This window comes from Lepisma saccharinum, chromosome 12, assembly GCF_977018435.1.
Source record: "Lepisma saccharinum chromosome 12, izLepSacc3.1, whole genome shotgun sequence".
Classification (NCBI taxonomy): domain Eukaryota; kingdom Metazoa; phylum Arthropoda; class Insecta; order Zygentoma; family Lepismatidae; genus Lepisma; species Lepisma saccharinum.
Genome location: NC_139240.1, coordinates 65,199,783 through 65,216,817, shown reverse-complemented (window position 1 = coordinate 65,216,817; position 17,035 = coordinate 65,199,783). Strand labels below are relative to the sequence as shown.

The 17,035-nt window shown below is 36.4% G+C and overlaps 1 protein-coding gene across 3 annotated transcripts in view; it reads right to left on the bottom strand.

Annotated features, from left to right (window-relative positions):
• The window catches only part of Pgant5 (polypeptide N-acetylgalactosaminyltransferase 5), a 68,119-nt gene that overhangs the window by 23,308 nt on the left and 27,776 nt on the right, over positions 1-17,035 (bottom strand). For all 3 annotated transcript variants that reach the window (XM_083132524.1, XM_083132523.1, XM_083132525.1), the window contains exons 2-6: positions 10,900-11,723; positions 9,775-9,941; positions 8,179-8,386; positions 5,480-5,590; positions 1,435-1,612 (exon numbers count right to left, since the gene is read on the bottom strand). In XM_083132524.1, the coding sequence (XP_082988650.1) occupies positions 1,435-1,612; positions 5,480-5,590; positions 8,179-8,386; positions 9,775-9,941; positions 10,900-11,369 (1,134 nt within the window). In that variant the 5' untranslated portion in view covers positions 11,370-11,723. The remainder of the gene's footprint in view (positions 1-1,434; positions 1,613-5,479; positions 5,591-8,178; positions 8,387-9,774; positions 9,942-10,899; positions 11,724-17,035) is intronic.

Below are 17,035 nucleotides of genomic sequence, written 5' to 3'. Positions count from 1 at the left end.
CTCCATTCCATATGCCTAACTCAAAACTACAATATCAAGGAATAGTTTGCGAATGAGTGATTTTCAATCAATTTAAAAATAACTATATCATAACAGTTATTGTATTTCAATGATATTTCTGGCACATAATATTTGTTTTTTCCTTTTTAATGCAATATTTTAACCGCATCTATCTTCATGAGGTAAGAACAACAAGGATGCAGCTCCCGCTTTTCAATAAAAAATAATATAAAATTTAATGCAAAATAAAATCAGGTACTAAGCCGTTAGAACCATTAGAAATATTGTGTAAGACCACATGCCAGAAACATGAACAAAACATAATAAGTATCATAATATATACTTTTACAATTAATTAATATGCCAATTTTTTTATGGATTCAACATTACTACAAATATTTTTAAGGTCAATACTACATACAGAATACTCAAACCTGAATGTAAATTTGCAAAATATCAGCAATTTATATACTGTATAATCACTGTACAGCAGAAATAATAATTTAGTACACTTTTCCCAGGATTTTTTCATGTTTTTCACCTGGAAATTAGGAACATACAGTTGAGACTGCTTTATACGTAACTCAGTTCTGCGTAATTCTGTTTTATACGTACATTACTGCAGGTATATATATATATATATAAATATAAATATAATTTAAAAACTTGTTAACTACATTTTATTTGTACGTAATGCATTTATAAGTAATTTGGTGTTATACGTACTAATTTTCATAAAATACAGTTGATTTGTATGTAACGAAGCTACAAAAGTGACAGTCTTCAGTTGCTACTGGTCGGTCATGTACAGCAGAAAGAGAAAAAAGTTACACACTTGACCAATAAGTAAAATTTACACAGGAAGTGGATGCTAATCCAATTAAATTAAATTGAAATAGCTGCAGATTTAGGCATCGCTTATACCACACTTTGCACAGTCACTAGTATAAGAAATGCTATTTTAGACAATTTCTTAAGATTGGGTAGTAAAAGTATAAAACTATAGTGTCTACTGTAGTATTGGAGTGTCAAAGTGTTCACTAATAAAGCAGCAAATGTAGTATATTTAAGAATCAAACTTTTAGGTTCGTTAATTTACCACTTTATGCTAGAAATAACCTGCATTACGTACATCTTGTTCCTCAAAATAGATAGAATTACAGTATTTTAATAATGATATGCCATTATTTCTCTTGTAGTCTACGGTTATTACAAGCATAAAAACACAGTTACGACATGGTATCTAAATCTGATTTGTAACTCAGTTCTATGTATTATTTTCTCTTCACCTTGACATACGCATAACTCAGGTTCAACTGTAAATATTAAAATTATTCACCAAAAATATTGGGTCTATCTATGAATAGCAATCAAAAACAGACACACACAAACAATAAAGCATACTTGTACATGTTACTGTTAATAAGCACTCACTCTGAAGGACATTTCCAAATTTTCACCTCCCCAAATGTCCATGCCTTCGTCGTAGGCCCCCAACTCGTAAAAGTAATCTTTGTCTATTGAAAACAACCCTCCTGCCATCGTGGGAGTTCGTAAAGGTGCAGTCCTGTCTCCACCCCTCCGATCCATCTCCCTCTGCGGAACACGGTACCTGCAATACCCCAGCAGTGGAAAGTCAACTTGTGGGCAGATTTAAATAAAAAAAGCTACAAAGAAATTTTGCAACTTTGCAAAATAATTAAATGTAAGCAAGTTACTAACTTTTATCGTCAAACTTTGAGAGTAACCTTACTCAATTTTGGTGGCCTCTTGCCACTATCCACTTGGGTACTCGTTGCTTCACTGCTGGGAAGAGACCACCAAAATTAAGAGAACCTCTACAAGTTTCGCAAAAAAAGTTAGTAACTTGCTTACGTCTTTTATTCCCCAAACCTGAATTAAAAATATAGTGCAACCTGTTTGCTTACCTTATTGTCGAATCAAATCCTTCATTCAGCAAGGGTCTTTCCTTCGTTATTAACATTTGTGAATATTGATTTTAAATGTGAATACTGACAGATTATGAGAACTAAGTTGAAATTAAGTAACCAAACAGGTGTTGCTGAATATTTATAAAATATACAGGAGAGTGTATCAACGAGTGTCACACTTCATATGTGTATGACTAGGGCTCGGAAGTTTATGAGAAATCTTTCTTTTTCTTGGGCTTGAAGACAATGCTAAACCTGATAGTAATCCATTTCACTTCAGCTAGAAAGAGAAAATATTGTTTTTCTTTTGCATTTTCCAGCCTTTTTGGATTTTACGTCATTTTTCAGTACTTTTTTTCATTTTTAAAGTTTATTTTTGCTCATTTCCTGTTGTTTTGGGAATTTTAAATGCATTTGCAAACATAACTTACATATATAAATTTCCTAATGTGATCTTTTTAGCAAGTCCACTAGTAACACCTGTACATATCGAACCAGAACAGAGGCGTGGCGTGCATGTAACCAGTGTTACCGCAGGTAACAGCAAAATATAAAGAAATTTAAAAAGTTTCTTTCAATAAAATAACAACATTGTTTAATACGTTAACCGACAGCATTGCAGTCGAGTGTATATTGCAGAGTATATTTTTTCTGCAGCCGACAGAAAAGAAGAGGCAGGTCATTCCTCTACCCTGAAGAGGTAAAAAGAGGAAAGGGCTCCAATGCAAGGGAAGAGCGGGGAAATACTTAGGCAATTGTGCTACGGGGTTATTCCTATGCCTGTTTAGGGGCCCACTTGCCGGTCCAACCTACCGGATCAGCAAGTGTTGTCACATTGGATTTTCAGGAAAGAGCTAAATCCCACCTATTTCTCTGAAGCAACTAGAGCTAGACAGCAAAGCCAAAACTAGATTTAACTACAACTGAGATTGTTTACGCAATAGACGAAAAGATAAGTACTTAATGCAGTTCGTGATTCGGACAAACCTTGCTCCAAAAAACTAAGTTGACAACAGTAGTATGTACAGTCATGGACACTTCTGGGTTGTAATAATCTAATTGAAGGTCAATGGTGTTGTTACAACCCAGAAGTGTCCGTGACTGTACATCTAGACTTCTCTTCCACCGCTGGAAGAGGGGAATTCTGTCATCTTCTCACCGTACAAACATCAAACTGACCCGAATGTGTGGTTCTTTCTAGAAGTGATTGTGGCTAAATCACTGAGCGAATGAAAAAATAAGAACGAAATGAACAAAAATCTAGATCAAAGACATATCTTCTTTTTTGGGGGGGGAGGGGGTAGGGTGGAGATGATAACGTCTGATGGCCGGTAACACTTTTCAAAAACATATCGCCATGCCACTGAACCAGAATAATTTCTATTCACATATGCAATTTTACAATCAATTCCAATGTCATTAATCAAAAGAACAATATAATTTTTTACTGAAATCTTTTGCAATCGATTAAATAATTAATTGTGGCAAATTTATTTTCTCTCCAGCAAACTTAAGGAGGAGAGGGACAATTTCCCCTAGGTCCTTCTCTGTTCATCAGCTGCCGATCACTGTTGCCAGCTTCGCTCTTTTGGAGCCAGATCTGGCTCTTTCGTGGTTGTGAACCATGGCACCCGCCCCTGCCCCACTATGATGCCACCACTGGCTCCAGCTTACATAAACAACTTCTGTCATAAGTATATATTTTGCATGTGACGTGATATTGTTATATTGGCTGCATTGCCCCACCCCATCTTACATCCCAGCTACTTTTTCTTTATAGCACCTTGGCTGACGTGACGGGGACGTAATATTGTCATCCGGGAATACTTTATTTTCGTTTTCATACGACCATCGCTTCATTATTGCAATGGGTGATGCCGCCGGATCTAGACGGTGAACACTAAGAATAAATTGTATCACTTTAAAGCTAAAGGTTATGACACCGCTCCATCACCCACACCCCCACTCATTTGACACCTAAAATTACCCCAGCAGGCACTTTATCCAGTTTCGTAAATCTAGCTCCTTGAAAGTTTTTACTCACTTTATGGTGAAATTGAGCTATTTTATGTGCATCAGGTTTGTCAAGAAATATTATTTTATTTGTTCTCTTGAGAATATCAAACTTCCGATGGCATAAAAAAGTATATCAACGAAAAAAGGACAGACTGAAGTAGTTAATTAACAGACGGAAATGTCGAAATTTCCATTTGATTAGCCGAAACTTTAAGTTGAAGTTGATTCCTCATAAGGGATACATGGGTTTCTGAAAATTCTTATGCATCATATTTTTTAAACATCGTATCTAGCTTAATAATAAACTTTGAAAAACACTTTCACTTGCAACATGTGTAGAAATTCATACTCTATTGAATGCCAGCTTTTTTTCCTCAGTAGCACTGCCCATTCGGACGATATTGAAATAAATGCACAAGTGGAGCGAAATTGTCCCTCATCCCCTTAAAATACTTTGGGTGTAGCCAACTTTGAAGTTCCCTTGCTGGTCACTATTATCACTTGAAATCTGTGATTTTAAAGTAAAATTAGTCACAACAAGAAAAATTATAATCCAATTCATGAGAAACAACTATATTTTCATATGCTGGTCCACTACTGTATTATGCAAGGCCCAGTCTGAATGGAAGTGATTGGCTTATACACAAAAACCTTGTGGTGTATTGTACGTAACATTGAAATAAATATATAGAAAACTACATTAACATTTAATTGCCCGTCCCCCCGTCTTTGCTTCAGTAATTTATGAAAGAAGCAATCTTTAATTTTAATAGCAACATTTTTTTTAGCTTGTTTAATAAAATTTTTAGGCCATTGTTTAATAATTTTAAGGTTATTCTATACGTTACTTTTAAAGATTTTTTAGGTCATCAACTTTCGAACCCTAGTAATAAAGTTACAATAAAATGATGTGCATATAAAATATTGTAATAAAATAACCAATACAGTCTTTTTTCATATGAAATGATGTTAAGATTAGAAAAATATAAAATAAAGAGTATGATATTTTAGCCAAAGCTTCTTACTTATACAATAAGTAATTATGTTGTATGTGTTGGAAATGAATAAAATATTCATAAAAATGTGTCCATGAAAGTTAGGATATTATTCATGGTTAAATATCATCATACAAAATTTAATTTTAAGATCACTTTACGCTCAGATAGTTTAATTAGGACTGAACCCACAATTCAAAGTTTAATTCAAATCACGGCCCAGGACCACTTGATTACAAGGCAAGCGTATTACCGCTATGCCATCTGGGATGCCTGCCAATCAGTACATATCCTCTTAACATATATATTTTGTAATTTCAATTCATATTAAACTGAATATTATATTTTTTAGTCATTAGTAACATTTCACATGCAAGAAATTAATTATGATTATGAACTTCATACAAACTTTGATGACTAAAAACAAGCGATCACTGCATCAAAATGCAATGGGCGATTTTATCAATCATAGATTCACACACACAAGCCACACACAAAACAAATGATGGAATTAAATAAAGAAAGAAAAATTCTTACCATCTGAAGTTGAGTTTCCAGTTGAACCCTCCCCATGTCATATCAGATGCAGTGATATATTCAAAAGTTTCATCTGATATCACATCAATAATTGGGCACACAACTGTTTTCCTGTAAAAGAAATACTTCTCATTAGCTCACATTTATAAAGCACACACCATATGTAGACAAGTCTCCCATGAAGAAATGTTAATCCAATTTGTCCATTATAGTGTTCCTAACTATGTTTACATGTGACTATGTAAGCCTATTAAACTAATGCGAAAACAAGAAGATTCATGTGAAGAAGGAATTCTAAGCAGATGTAACTTTTCAGATTTTGAAACATCATAGCAGTTTTCAAAACGGGGAGAATTTTTCAAAAATTGCTTCACTGACATCGACCAAAGGCATTAATAGATATAGATAGCCACATATTTATGCTGAATAACAGTTCAAGATTTCGGTACAAAAACTTGGTACATTTTGGGATCAAAAGCAGTACATAAAATGGTATTTTGGTGTTAAAATGGTGAATAAAAACCTAAATTTAACATAAAACCTACACTTATTACACAAAATTAACATTTCACTTCTAACAGCACATTTAATAGGCATCAGAGTATCAAGTTTATTCCTGTCTGAAGGAGTCCGTCCATTTTAGCTTCTCAAGTATTTACAGCAGAATTATCAATTTTCCGTGTTTGCATAACTGGCAGGATAATTCAGACCTCAGGTGTCGCTTCGGTAATTAAACCATAAATTTTGAGTTTACGACATTATTTCTCAGTTCATTTCACATCGTCTCGTGATAAGACATGGCAGCAAAATGCACCTTACACCTTTCAAAAACATGAAAAATTAACAATACAAGGGTTAGTGTCAAAAACTAAATATGCATACCCCTATTAATTCATCAGCATCACTATTGACTCAACCCTACCATCAACCTTTTATGCACGCAACCCTCTACAGCTGTTAGGTTTTCAAAGATTCGGTGATGTACAAAATAATCATAAAACAACTATTCACCATATACAGTCCATGTTCTTTGATTTTTAGCTATTAGTAAAGTACATTTTTCAGAAAATCTCTGTTGCTTCCCACAATAAGTAAAAAGGGACACAAAAATTCTAAAATGCAGTACTGCTATGAGCCCACAATCAGGCAAAGTTACGTTAAACTCAATCAATAGGTCATAATGAAAATAATATTAAATAGTATGCAATACTTAAACAAGCAAGCTTGGTGCCGGAAATTACTTCTGGTCAATCAGCATGCTAATTAGTTCACGGACATCTTCAATAATACAGACGCAAACCATTTTCTTCAATGTGTCCGAATTTGGGGGTTAACAAGCGCTGATGAGAGTTAAAAACATATATTTGGAACAGAACAATTGACACACTATGGTATTATCTGATTTAGCCATATCGATATTAGAGATGGGCCGATATGAAATTTTGGCCGATACAGATATAAAATTTACTGATACCGATCAGATATAAAATTAGAAATGGTCCTTGAAGAACCTGAAAGATTCATTGACCTGCTTAATATATGTATGCTTCAAGGTGACTGCAGTGCAAAAGGATTTGCATATTTAGACATTTACTTTTTTAGAAAGTAGGGCATGGAGATTATTCATAAAAATTACAACAAAAATGGCAGAATTTTGCACTAAATTATCATACATTTATCGATATATCGGATTGGTAAAATAATCGGTAATTTTACCGATACACTGATATGCCTATATCGGCCGATACCGATAAGAGTATCGCATAATCGGTCCCATCCCTAATCGATATATTGGTTTATTGATAAATTTGTATGAATTTTACTGATTGTTATATATACACAAATTGTCTGCAATTTAGAGCACAATTTTGGCATTTTAATATTTTTATGAATATTCATTGATTGATTTGGTTTATTTTACTTCACTTTTGGCTAATTGTAAAAATGTAGAGTGATGACACAATGAAAATTTGATGGTGGGACACTCAAAAAGAACACCCATACGCAGGATAGGATTCAGGACCCTTGGCTTTATAACATGCTGTGCAAACAAGAGATAGTCACAAAATCCAGATAACGGAAATATCCAGATTTCAAATTATCCGATATTCGTTTCAGACACAATGGATAATCCTAATATCCAGATGGATGAATATCTGGATATCTAGATAGTATGGATATCCAAATAATTAACGGATCCGGATAGTACAGATTTGAAGGAAGATTTGTAGAAAATCTGTAGAGTGAAATGTGAACATGACGAAAAAAAGAATATGTGGATAGCCCATGAAACGACTAAACAATAAAACTGTCCGGATAATGCACACATGCAGATATCCAGACATTTCAGATAATCTGTATATCCAGATAGAAAATTATCCGATAAAATTTGTACCCAGATTTGGCCATCCACTACTGCTAAATCCCCTCCACCATGGAGATCGGCATATTTATGAATATAAGTGTATAATTACAAATTTCTAAAGAGACAGTTTATTTTTAAATGCAAAACCAAATGCAGTAATATGTATTTATTAAGGTCAAACAACAATTTATCATCTTAATGGAACATTTGTAATTTTATACTGGATCAGAAAATATTGACTGAGTATCAGCACATTTTTTTAGCGGTAACAAATTCATATTGATCCAGCCTATGCTTTGTCCAACTTCCACTGTAGTTTTGCCATAATCCCTACCTGTTCTCAACAATCCTTGCCAGCATAGGCTCGAGCCACCCTTCGGTACACTCGCAGTGGGCATCCAAGAAGGTGATCACTTGGCCCTTCACGTGCTTAGCTCCCAACAGCCTGGCCCTGATTAGACCGGAACGCTTTTCTGTTCGGAACACGTGGACTGGAACTGGCAGTTTGGCTGTGTACTCTTCCAATTGTCTGCCCAAGTAATCTACAAAGAAAGAAAAACAGTACGAGACTTTCAGTTTAGTTGATATGAGAAATATGTACAGTCACTGACACTTCTGGATTGGAATGATATCATTGAAAGCCAACGAGACTGTTACAACCCAGGAATGTCCGTGACTGTACATGCCAGGGTGATTCTGAAAATAAGATTTATGTACTGATATTTTTGGAAGTAATGTAGATATTGTGTACAAGAAATTTCGTGTTTTCATGTTGCTAATTTAATAATAACACCATTAAGCCTTGTTTCCATGATTATGAGACAGGTTGAAACAACATAGGGATGATGTACGACTTAAGAGAGAGAGAAATGCAATATTTAAACACACGAGAGAAACAGGACATGACAGAGTGGGATGAGGCTAAGCAGATAGGAAGGGAGAAGAGAATGCTAATAAGAAAATGGAAGGAATCCAAGGAAATAGAGAAGAAAGGTGAAGAAGACATAATGAACTGGAATGGGGGACTGAAGTTAAACAAAGAATGGAAGAAGGTGTTAGAAAGAGTGGAAAGGACAAGAGAGAAAGAGGAGAGGAGAAGGGAGAAAAATGAAGGAAAAAGAACGTGAGATATTCTATATGAATATCTGTTCACATTCTATATGAAAGTAATTATGTTTTGCCTCTTAGGTGAGAGTACAGTTGGAAAGTGAAAGCCACCTGCTAGAAAGTTCCTAACAACTTTCTAATAGTCTGGAGAAAGTAATGTTTGTGTATATATAATGCCCTTTTTGTATATCTTGTTACTTTTGTACTTGATACAGAGTCTGATGAAGACCTTGCTAGAAGGTTGAAACGTTAAGTTTTAGTTTATATTTTTAATAAAATAAATTACTGCCTTGGTCAGCATATTTAGTTTTTCATAATTTAATAGTTATTTCCAATTAATCCCAGACCACAAAAAGAAAAAAAAAAACAGTTTTCCCCTCTCGACCCCCTTTCACCCACCCAAAGAATGCAAACCACACCTAGCAACACAATGCAATGGACCTAAAGTTTAAAGTGGAATCCAAACAACTTTGTGTTTCCACTGAGTATCAAACCCAGGACTCCTTCATTACAAGGTGACAAAGATACCACTATGCCATCTGGGAGGCCGCAATATATAACTGTGATGAATTAGTGGCAATGTACTGTGTATACTAGAATACATAAACAAACTTGATTGAATACAAAAGGTTGTTTTTTTTGGGCAAAATTCCATGCAAGAAGCCAATACGTTATATACAGTTTGGGATATATCCTAAGGGGTCCAAGAACTAACACATGAACACTAAGCTACTCATTAGAACAGAGCACTATTTTCCTTTTTCAGAAATTTCAAGCAAAGCACATTTCAACAGTGCTTAAAATGGAAACCAAAATCATTTACCTCTTTCGCTTGCATCGTCCACAAGGATTATCTCCTTCAAGAGTGGGCGTGGAGATCTGTTGATTGCACTCCAGATGGTACGGAGAAGTGTTGACCACGCTTCGTTGTGGAACACTATCACAATGGAAGTAGTAGGCAAGAGAGATGGGTACCGCTTGCCTCTGCACCTGAAAAGTAATATGTGTATTGAAAGAATCAAATCAACAAAGCCAACTTCTTGAGATCTATTTGCATGCTGCTATTAATGAACTTCACTGCATCATTCCGCAATAAAATACACAGGCTATAATAATGGTTACGACACAGAAATATAGGGTTCTTTGTGTCTTTCCCACATTTAAATTCACTATAACTTTGAAACGAACACAGATATTTCAATCAAATAAAATTTGTACTTCACAGCAGTCTTCTAAAGTTCTATCTGTCATCCTCATCGCCACACCTCCAACTGGGTACCATCCATATCGATGCATTCCTGCAATCTCATCCTGAATCCGAAATGCCCCGTGACAACTGCAGATGTCTTTGCTTTGATGTCATCCAGATCTTTTGGCTCTTCTGCGTACACTTGTGTCTTGACTTATCTTCATGGCCAAAAGTAGCAGCAAGCCAGGCCTGGCAAGCTTGCAGGCCATGATGTGGGTCATTTCCAGGCCTGAATCAACACCATCTTGAAATAACCTGATAGCTCGCAGTCATGTGATCCTCTCAATGCACAGTGTTGGCAGGAAAAACTTTAAAGACCTCTGTGCAGTAAAAACTTTATTTACTAAAATATCTCTGTTGGTTACAAAGCTATAGTGAATTTAAATGTGGGAAGACTTTTAGAAAACTCCTATACACACACCCATAAAAGATTATACAGACATTAAAAATCGTGGCTTTAAGGGGTAAGAAGAGTTCAAAATATACCAGCAGTTGTAGGTACTCAAGCCTTTTATATTCTATACAGTATATTTAGCTAACATGTACATAAATGCTAAGATAAGTTCTGACCATTTCATGTTAACAAGAATCTTACAATAAGCATCAACTCTTTTCCTATTCTCTGAAATTTATAAAAATTCACTCAACGTGAAGTTGAAAGTATAAAAATTGATAGGAAGCATTAAAGAGCACACTTACCCTTGAAGTCTCACGTCCATCAAGGACCTGTTCAGTGAAATCATGTCGCTCGCCAAAAGGTTGAACTGATTTAACTTGAACTTCTCCTTCATGAGTCCTTCCTGGTCAGCCGGAATGCGAACAGCTTGCCCCAACTCCCCCGGGAGCCCGGTGTGTTCCTTCACGACAGGAGCCCGTTCCCACCGTTGAAGTTCCGAGGAATGATATGTCGAGTTCACACCAGCTAGCTCGCTCCTTTTTTCTCTGTCCTTTAGTTGTACATTCGCTGCATCACGATCTTTAGACTTTCCGTCTATCTTTTCTTCTTCGGGAGCCGTCCCTTTCCCCACTTGTCTTTCCGAGCAGCCCCACCCCGAGCCCCCTATACAGTCCGTATAATACATGAGCACCATTACATCTACGAGGAACCATACTAGCGACGTCAACAAAATTATCTTACACGTGTGAATGCGAACTTTTGTCCGAAACATGATAATGCTTTTTCGATAAGTACGGTTAATGTAAGTTTCCTTGCTTTGGTTGTCAATAACTTGATGCGATATGTCATACAGGGGGATTCTAAAGTGAACGGAAGGATTGTGCCGAAACAAAAACTGAAATAAGGGAAACCTTTTTGTCGCCAGGAACCATCCTCGTGTCAAAAATAATCCAAATAATCTCTACTAGAAAAATAGCATATAAAGTCAGGAATGTTTGTGTAAATGTAAAATGAAAACATACTGCACACGGAACACACACATTCACTCAAACCAAGATCCATAAAAAATGCATGTTCTTCATGTTGACGTTCCAGATAAACTGACTTCCTGTTGTTTCATGGTGATCTGGAAGAAAACAATCAACAGTCAACTCAGAGATCACGCAACATATTTATGTTTACATTTCTTATCTAGCGCAAGGCTACTGTATATATTCACGGTGCATAAAGATAAACCCACAAATTACTCTTCTCAAACAGTCTGTCAGGGTTTAATGTGTTCTCAGAGAATATTGAACTGTGGGTATTTCCTTAAGTACAGGTTGTACCAAAAGTCCCATTACCCCCGCTTTGAATTGTAGACAAACCTGCAAAATGTTATTTTAACAGCATGTGTATGATGAAAGGATGGTATACCATTAAATCGGACTAATAGCCACCATGCTGGCCTCGATTTACTCTGCGTGCACACCTCCATTTTCATGGCACAGTATTATTCGCCTCCAGGTGGCATGTGAAATCCTCCGTAACTTGGCTGGCGTGAAGGAATCAAACGCACTGCGAACAGCTTCTTGAAGTTCCACAGTTGTCAGATAACGATTATGGGCAACTTTCTGTTTGATGTGCCTCCATAGCGCATTGTCACAAGATGTCAGATTTGGACTTCGGGGTGACCATTTTAAAGGTGCTGGTAAATTTGGCAATCCTTGTCCAATCCGTTTGTCTCTGAACCCCTGAAATCCAGATCTGACATCTTACGTTACGGAGGATTTCACATCGCACCTGGAGACAAATAATACTGTGCCATGAAAATTGCGGTGTGCACACAGATCCTCTGGAGTAAATAGTGGTCATTGGTCTGATTTAATGGTATACCATCCTCTCATCATACGCATGCTGTTAAAATAACATTTTGCAGGTTTGTCTACCATTCAAAGAGGGGGTAATGGTACTTTTGGTACACCCTGTACAGTGGATTTTGAAATTTCCTTGTTTCAAAAAACCACTACAATATTTCAAAATCTAAAAATTACAAACACTTAGAATTTCTTCTAGAGCACTGACATGAATCTTCATGTGGTTTGGTTTTCTTGTTGCCTAGATATTCTCAATACTTCTGTGGCTACATAAGTCAACAAAACTATAAATACACTGCCCTCCAGAAATTAAGCAACAACAAGAAAATGTGAGGTAAAAGAGAAAACAGTTGGAGAAAAGAGAAGAAGAGTGGTGGGCACGCTGAAAGAAAGCAACGAATGCGTTAGGTAAAACAGGTGAGTCATAAAGTGCGATCATCGTGCCCTTGCACAGATTTCTGGCATACCAGGTATTGGAGTCGAAGACGCGCATGCACGGAAGAGGTCACCATTTGTTGCTTAATTTATGGAGAGCAGTGTAGTATCTAGACAACAGTGAAAGCAAACCGCATGAAGATTCACGTGAATGCTCTAGAAGAAATTCTAAACCAGGATGGCCACTCTAGGGACATGAAAAAATTCAAGTATAATTCCCGGTTTTCAAGGCGAACTTTCCAAAAAAAATCAAGCGTACAAGCAGATGCTTTCCCTATTTCAACCTTACGTATTACCACCTCTCACCAGGCCCCTCCCCCCACATAAATACATAACCAATATAAAGGTTTGTGTGATTCCAATGTATCCAAATATTCAATTCAATTAAAATTTTAAATACATACCCTATTTGAAATATTCAATTTAAGATGCAGAGTTTACATTTGCCATTTCACAAACTCAGACTAGAAATACATCTACAAACACAAGCCATGGAATATATTAATTACGAAAAACTTAATTGTATAAGGATTTCAAACTCAAATTTACCTAATCAAATTCAAGATATATCTTCCCTCTGTCAGATAGATTGTTCTGCAGAGGACACCAACAAAGTAAAAGGATTGAGAGAATTCTGTTTTATTTTCCACACAGCTTCCTTTTCCTTTCCTCAATAAACATAAGAGTTAAACTGTGAAACACTTGCCTCGGAACATTTGTAAATTTATGAATTCATTTGGATTAATAAAAGTTGCAATTTTTCACGTCTACAGAGAAAAATTCACATAGAATTCACGCATAATTCCCAGAGCCAATAATTCATGCATAATTCCCGGAATTCAAGGTGAGTGGCCACCCTGTAGGCACACATAATGTTTCAGGTTTTGGAATATCATAGTGGGTTTTCGAAAGGAGAGGAAAAGCATTGACCAACGGTCCAGATGAGCCTTGAAATGGAAGAGAATAGTAGTATAAAGGGTTAATGTATCCCATAAGCAAAAAGAAGATCTTGCTACCAACTGTCTCAAGTTTGAGTCATAGTGTGGAAATAGGCATTTCTTTTGAAGGTGTCAATTTAATATTATTATTTAGTGTTTCCTTTTTTCCACTTTGGTCTAACTGAGATGATGAGAAAGAGTGATGATATGATGGACACACTCACAAAGAACATCTGGAACCCCTGACATCATATACAGTGCTACCATTCCAGCATGGAGGTCACAAACTCATCAACATCAATTTCATCCAATCTCCATTCATCCCCACTGTTGCGATTACAAAAAAAGTTGCAGAAAATCAGCATGAAGTAATACAAAAAAAAACCAAAAAAACAATAAACTATAGCCCATCTAAATAATGCTTAGCATTGCTATCTGATTTATCACACTGAAGGATCAAGATTTGATTGATTGATTTGGTGTTTTAAGTCCACTTTATGCACAGTAAGGCTAATCGGGACTGGACCTACAGTTTAAAGTTGGATTTGAACCACTATGTGCCTCCACCAGGTATCGATCCTGGGACCTTTGATTACAAGGCGACGACACAACTGCTGCACCATCAGGGAGGCCCTGGATGAGATTTGAGTCTTGGTCTGCATGGGGTGCACTTTTCAATATTTGATTTAAGCCAACTTTACACTCAGATTGGCTATTAGGACTGGACCTACAGTTTAAAATGGGATCCGAACCACTATGTGTCCCCACCAGGTATCAAATACAGCACCCCTTGATTACAAGGCATAGGCGCCGACTCCATGGGACTTGGGGGGGCTCGAGCCCCCCAATGTTAACAATGTGGGGCAGAGCCACCCCAAATAATTTTGCTTAAGAGGATCTAATGTATTATTTTGCTTCTCTTGTAAAGTTTACTCTGAATTGTGCCACGTGAACTTAACTTTAAATACACATTTGAAATACACATGCGGCCCGCGATGTCTTTTTTTGCGGCCCGCGAAGCCAGTTTGCAAAATACATTAATTTCATGTATTTTTATTAAAATCCGTCTATTTTTACTGAAGGAACGGAAGCTCTGTGAAGAAAGACAATATCACAGGTAGAATTGATTTTGCAGTCAATGATGATCATCAGAAGAATCTAAAGTGACGTAACGTACTCTTCACACACTATGCATTACAGATTCCACCCCGTCGCTATGCGGAATGAACTCGCCCGTCATATTTAATGGGAAACATAAATGGGTTTCGTAATAAACTGAAGATTTTCAACGTTACTTGGGAGAGGAATAACGCTGTCGGCGGCTAGCAGAAGATGAAGAAACACTGGACTTTTTTGAATTCAGTGCAAATATTAAAGAAGTAATAGATATGTTTGACTCCAGATTTAAATATTTTGAAGAACTTAAAAGCAGCATCCAGCTATTTAGCAATCCTCTTCGTGTTAACATCGAAGAACAAGAAGCTTCTCTCCAACTTGAATTGTGTGATTTGCAAGTTTGTTCCTTCAAACTAGGCAAGAAAAGGGGCCAGAGTTTTTCAAATATCTTTCAAAGTAACGCTTTCAAAACCTTCGTAGTTTTGGGCAAAGAATGACATCGATGTTCGGTAGCACATACACGTGTGAAAGTGTTTCTTCTTCAATGAAGTTCATCAAGAACCACTACAGAAGCCGACTGCTTTACCTTCTGAGGCTTTCAAATACAGAAATTGAAGTGGACATTTCAACTTTAATAAAAGAAGCAGATCGGCCTCAATTTTCACATTGAACACTTAGTATGAAGGATTCTTATTTGTATTGTGTGTTTTTCATTTCTCTCAATTCATCCATAAGTATTGGGTTTTGGTGAAATAAATTGTATTTATACAATTTTGATTTGTGATTCCATTGTTTTTATTGCTTCATTTTAGAAAAAATTAGGTCATGCGAGAGTCCTACATTTTAAGTTCAGTACTTATAATTTTTAATCCTCCCCCCCAAAAAAAATTGCGGCCCGCCAATCAACTGCTGGATATAATTTTGGCCCTCGGACCTTTTGAAGTTGGAAACCACTGTTCTAGACCATCAATTTGGGGGGCTGAGACCACTAAACTATCAACTTTGGGGTGGTCTATGACCGGAGACAGCAAAACACATGACTTATTACTATATCCTAAGTATGTAATTATGAGTATTGTTAAAATTTTTAGTAAAAAGAGATTCAAAAGACGATGTGCATGAACTAGGGTAGTGGATGGGACGTTTGAGGTACAAATGGCTCTAACATGACATTCAGAACGAGATCATTGATATATTAGGGAGATCTGTTTTGCGCTCCGTGGTAGCAGATATTAAAAGTCTGGAATATTTTGCTATTATACTTGACGAAACTTGTGACATATCCATCCGTGGACAATTAATATTCTGCATTAGAACTGTAAATAAAAATTTTGATATTTTTGAGGAATTCATGGGCTTTTATGAGATTCCGAACTCTGAGGCCAAAACTTAAAAAACTTAATTTATTTCAGTGATCAGAGCCCCCCCCCCCAATAATTTTGACAAGTCGGCGCCCCTGTTACAAGGTAACAGTATTACCACAACATCATCCAGGAGGGTCAGAAGGTTTCTTTGCAAGTCTCATCACTTTAACTTAATCAAAATTCATCCTCACAGTCACTATCAGCCAAAAAATAAGGCATGAAGAGTCTTAAGCCGAACTCCATGGTGGAGTGGTTAGCACATCACGAAATGGCACCAGGGATCATGAGCTCGATCATGACTCACTTTCATCTTTGTGATTAGCCAAAAGTGGCTCAAAAGCGAAATAAAATAAACCAAATTAATTAATTGAATTTGTGTTTTAATTTCACTTTATGGACAGTATGGCTAATCGGGACTGGAGCTAAAGTTTAAAGTCAGATCCGAACCACCGTGTGCCTCCCATGGGTAACAAAACCAGGACTCTTTCATTACAAGGTGATGATATTACCACTAAACAATCAATCAATTAAGAGTCTGGAAAACATAGGCACCCATGTTGAATTCTGGAAACACACAAGTTTGTGATTTCTCTATTTACAGAATGACAAAAAATGTAATAGTGCTCAGACTTATCAAATGCACTGTCAGATGGGAGAACAAATATAACAAACCATCCAGTTCTTAAAGATATGAGCCTGATACTCTTTTGCACATTAACAGTAAACATA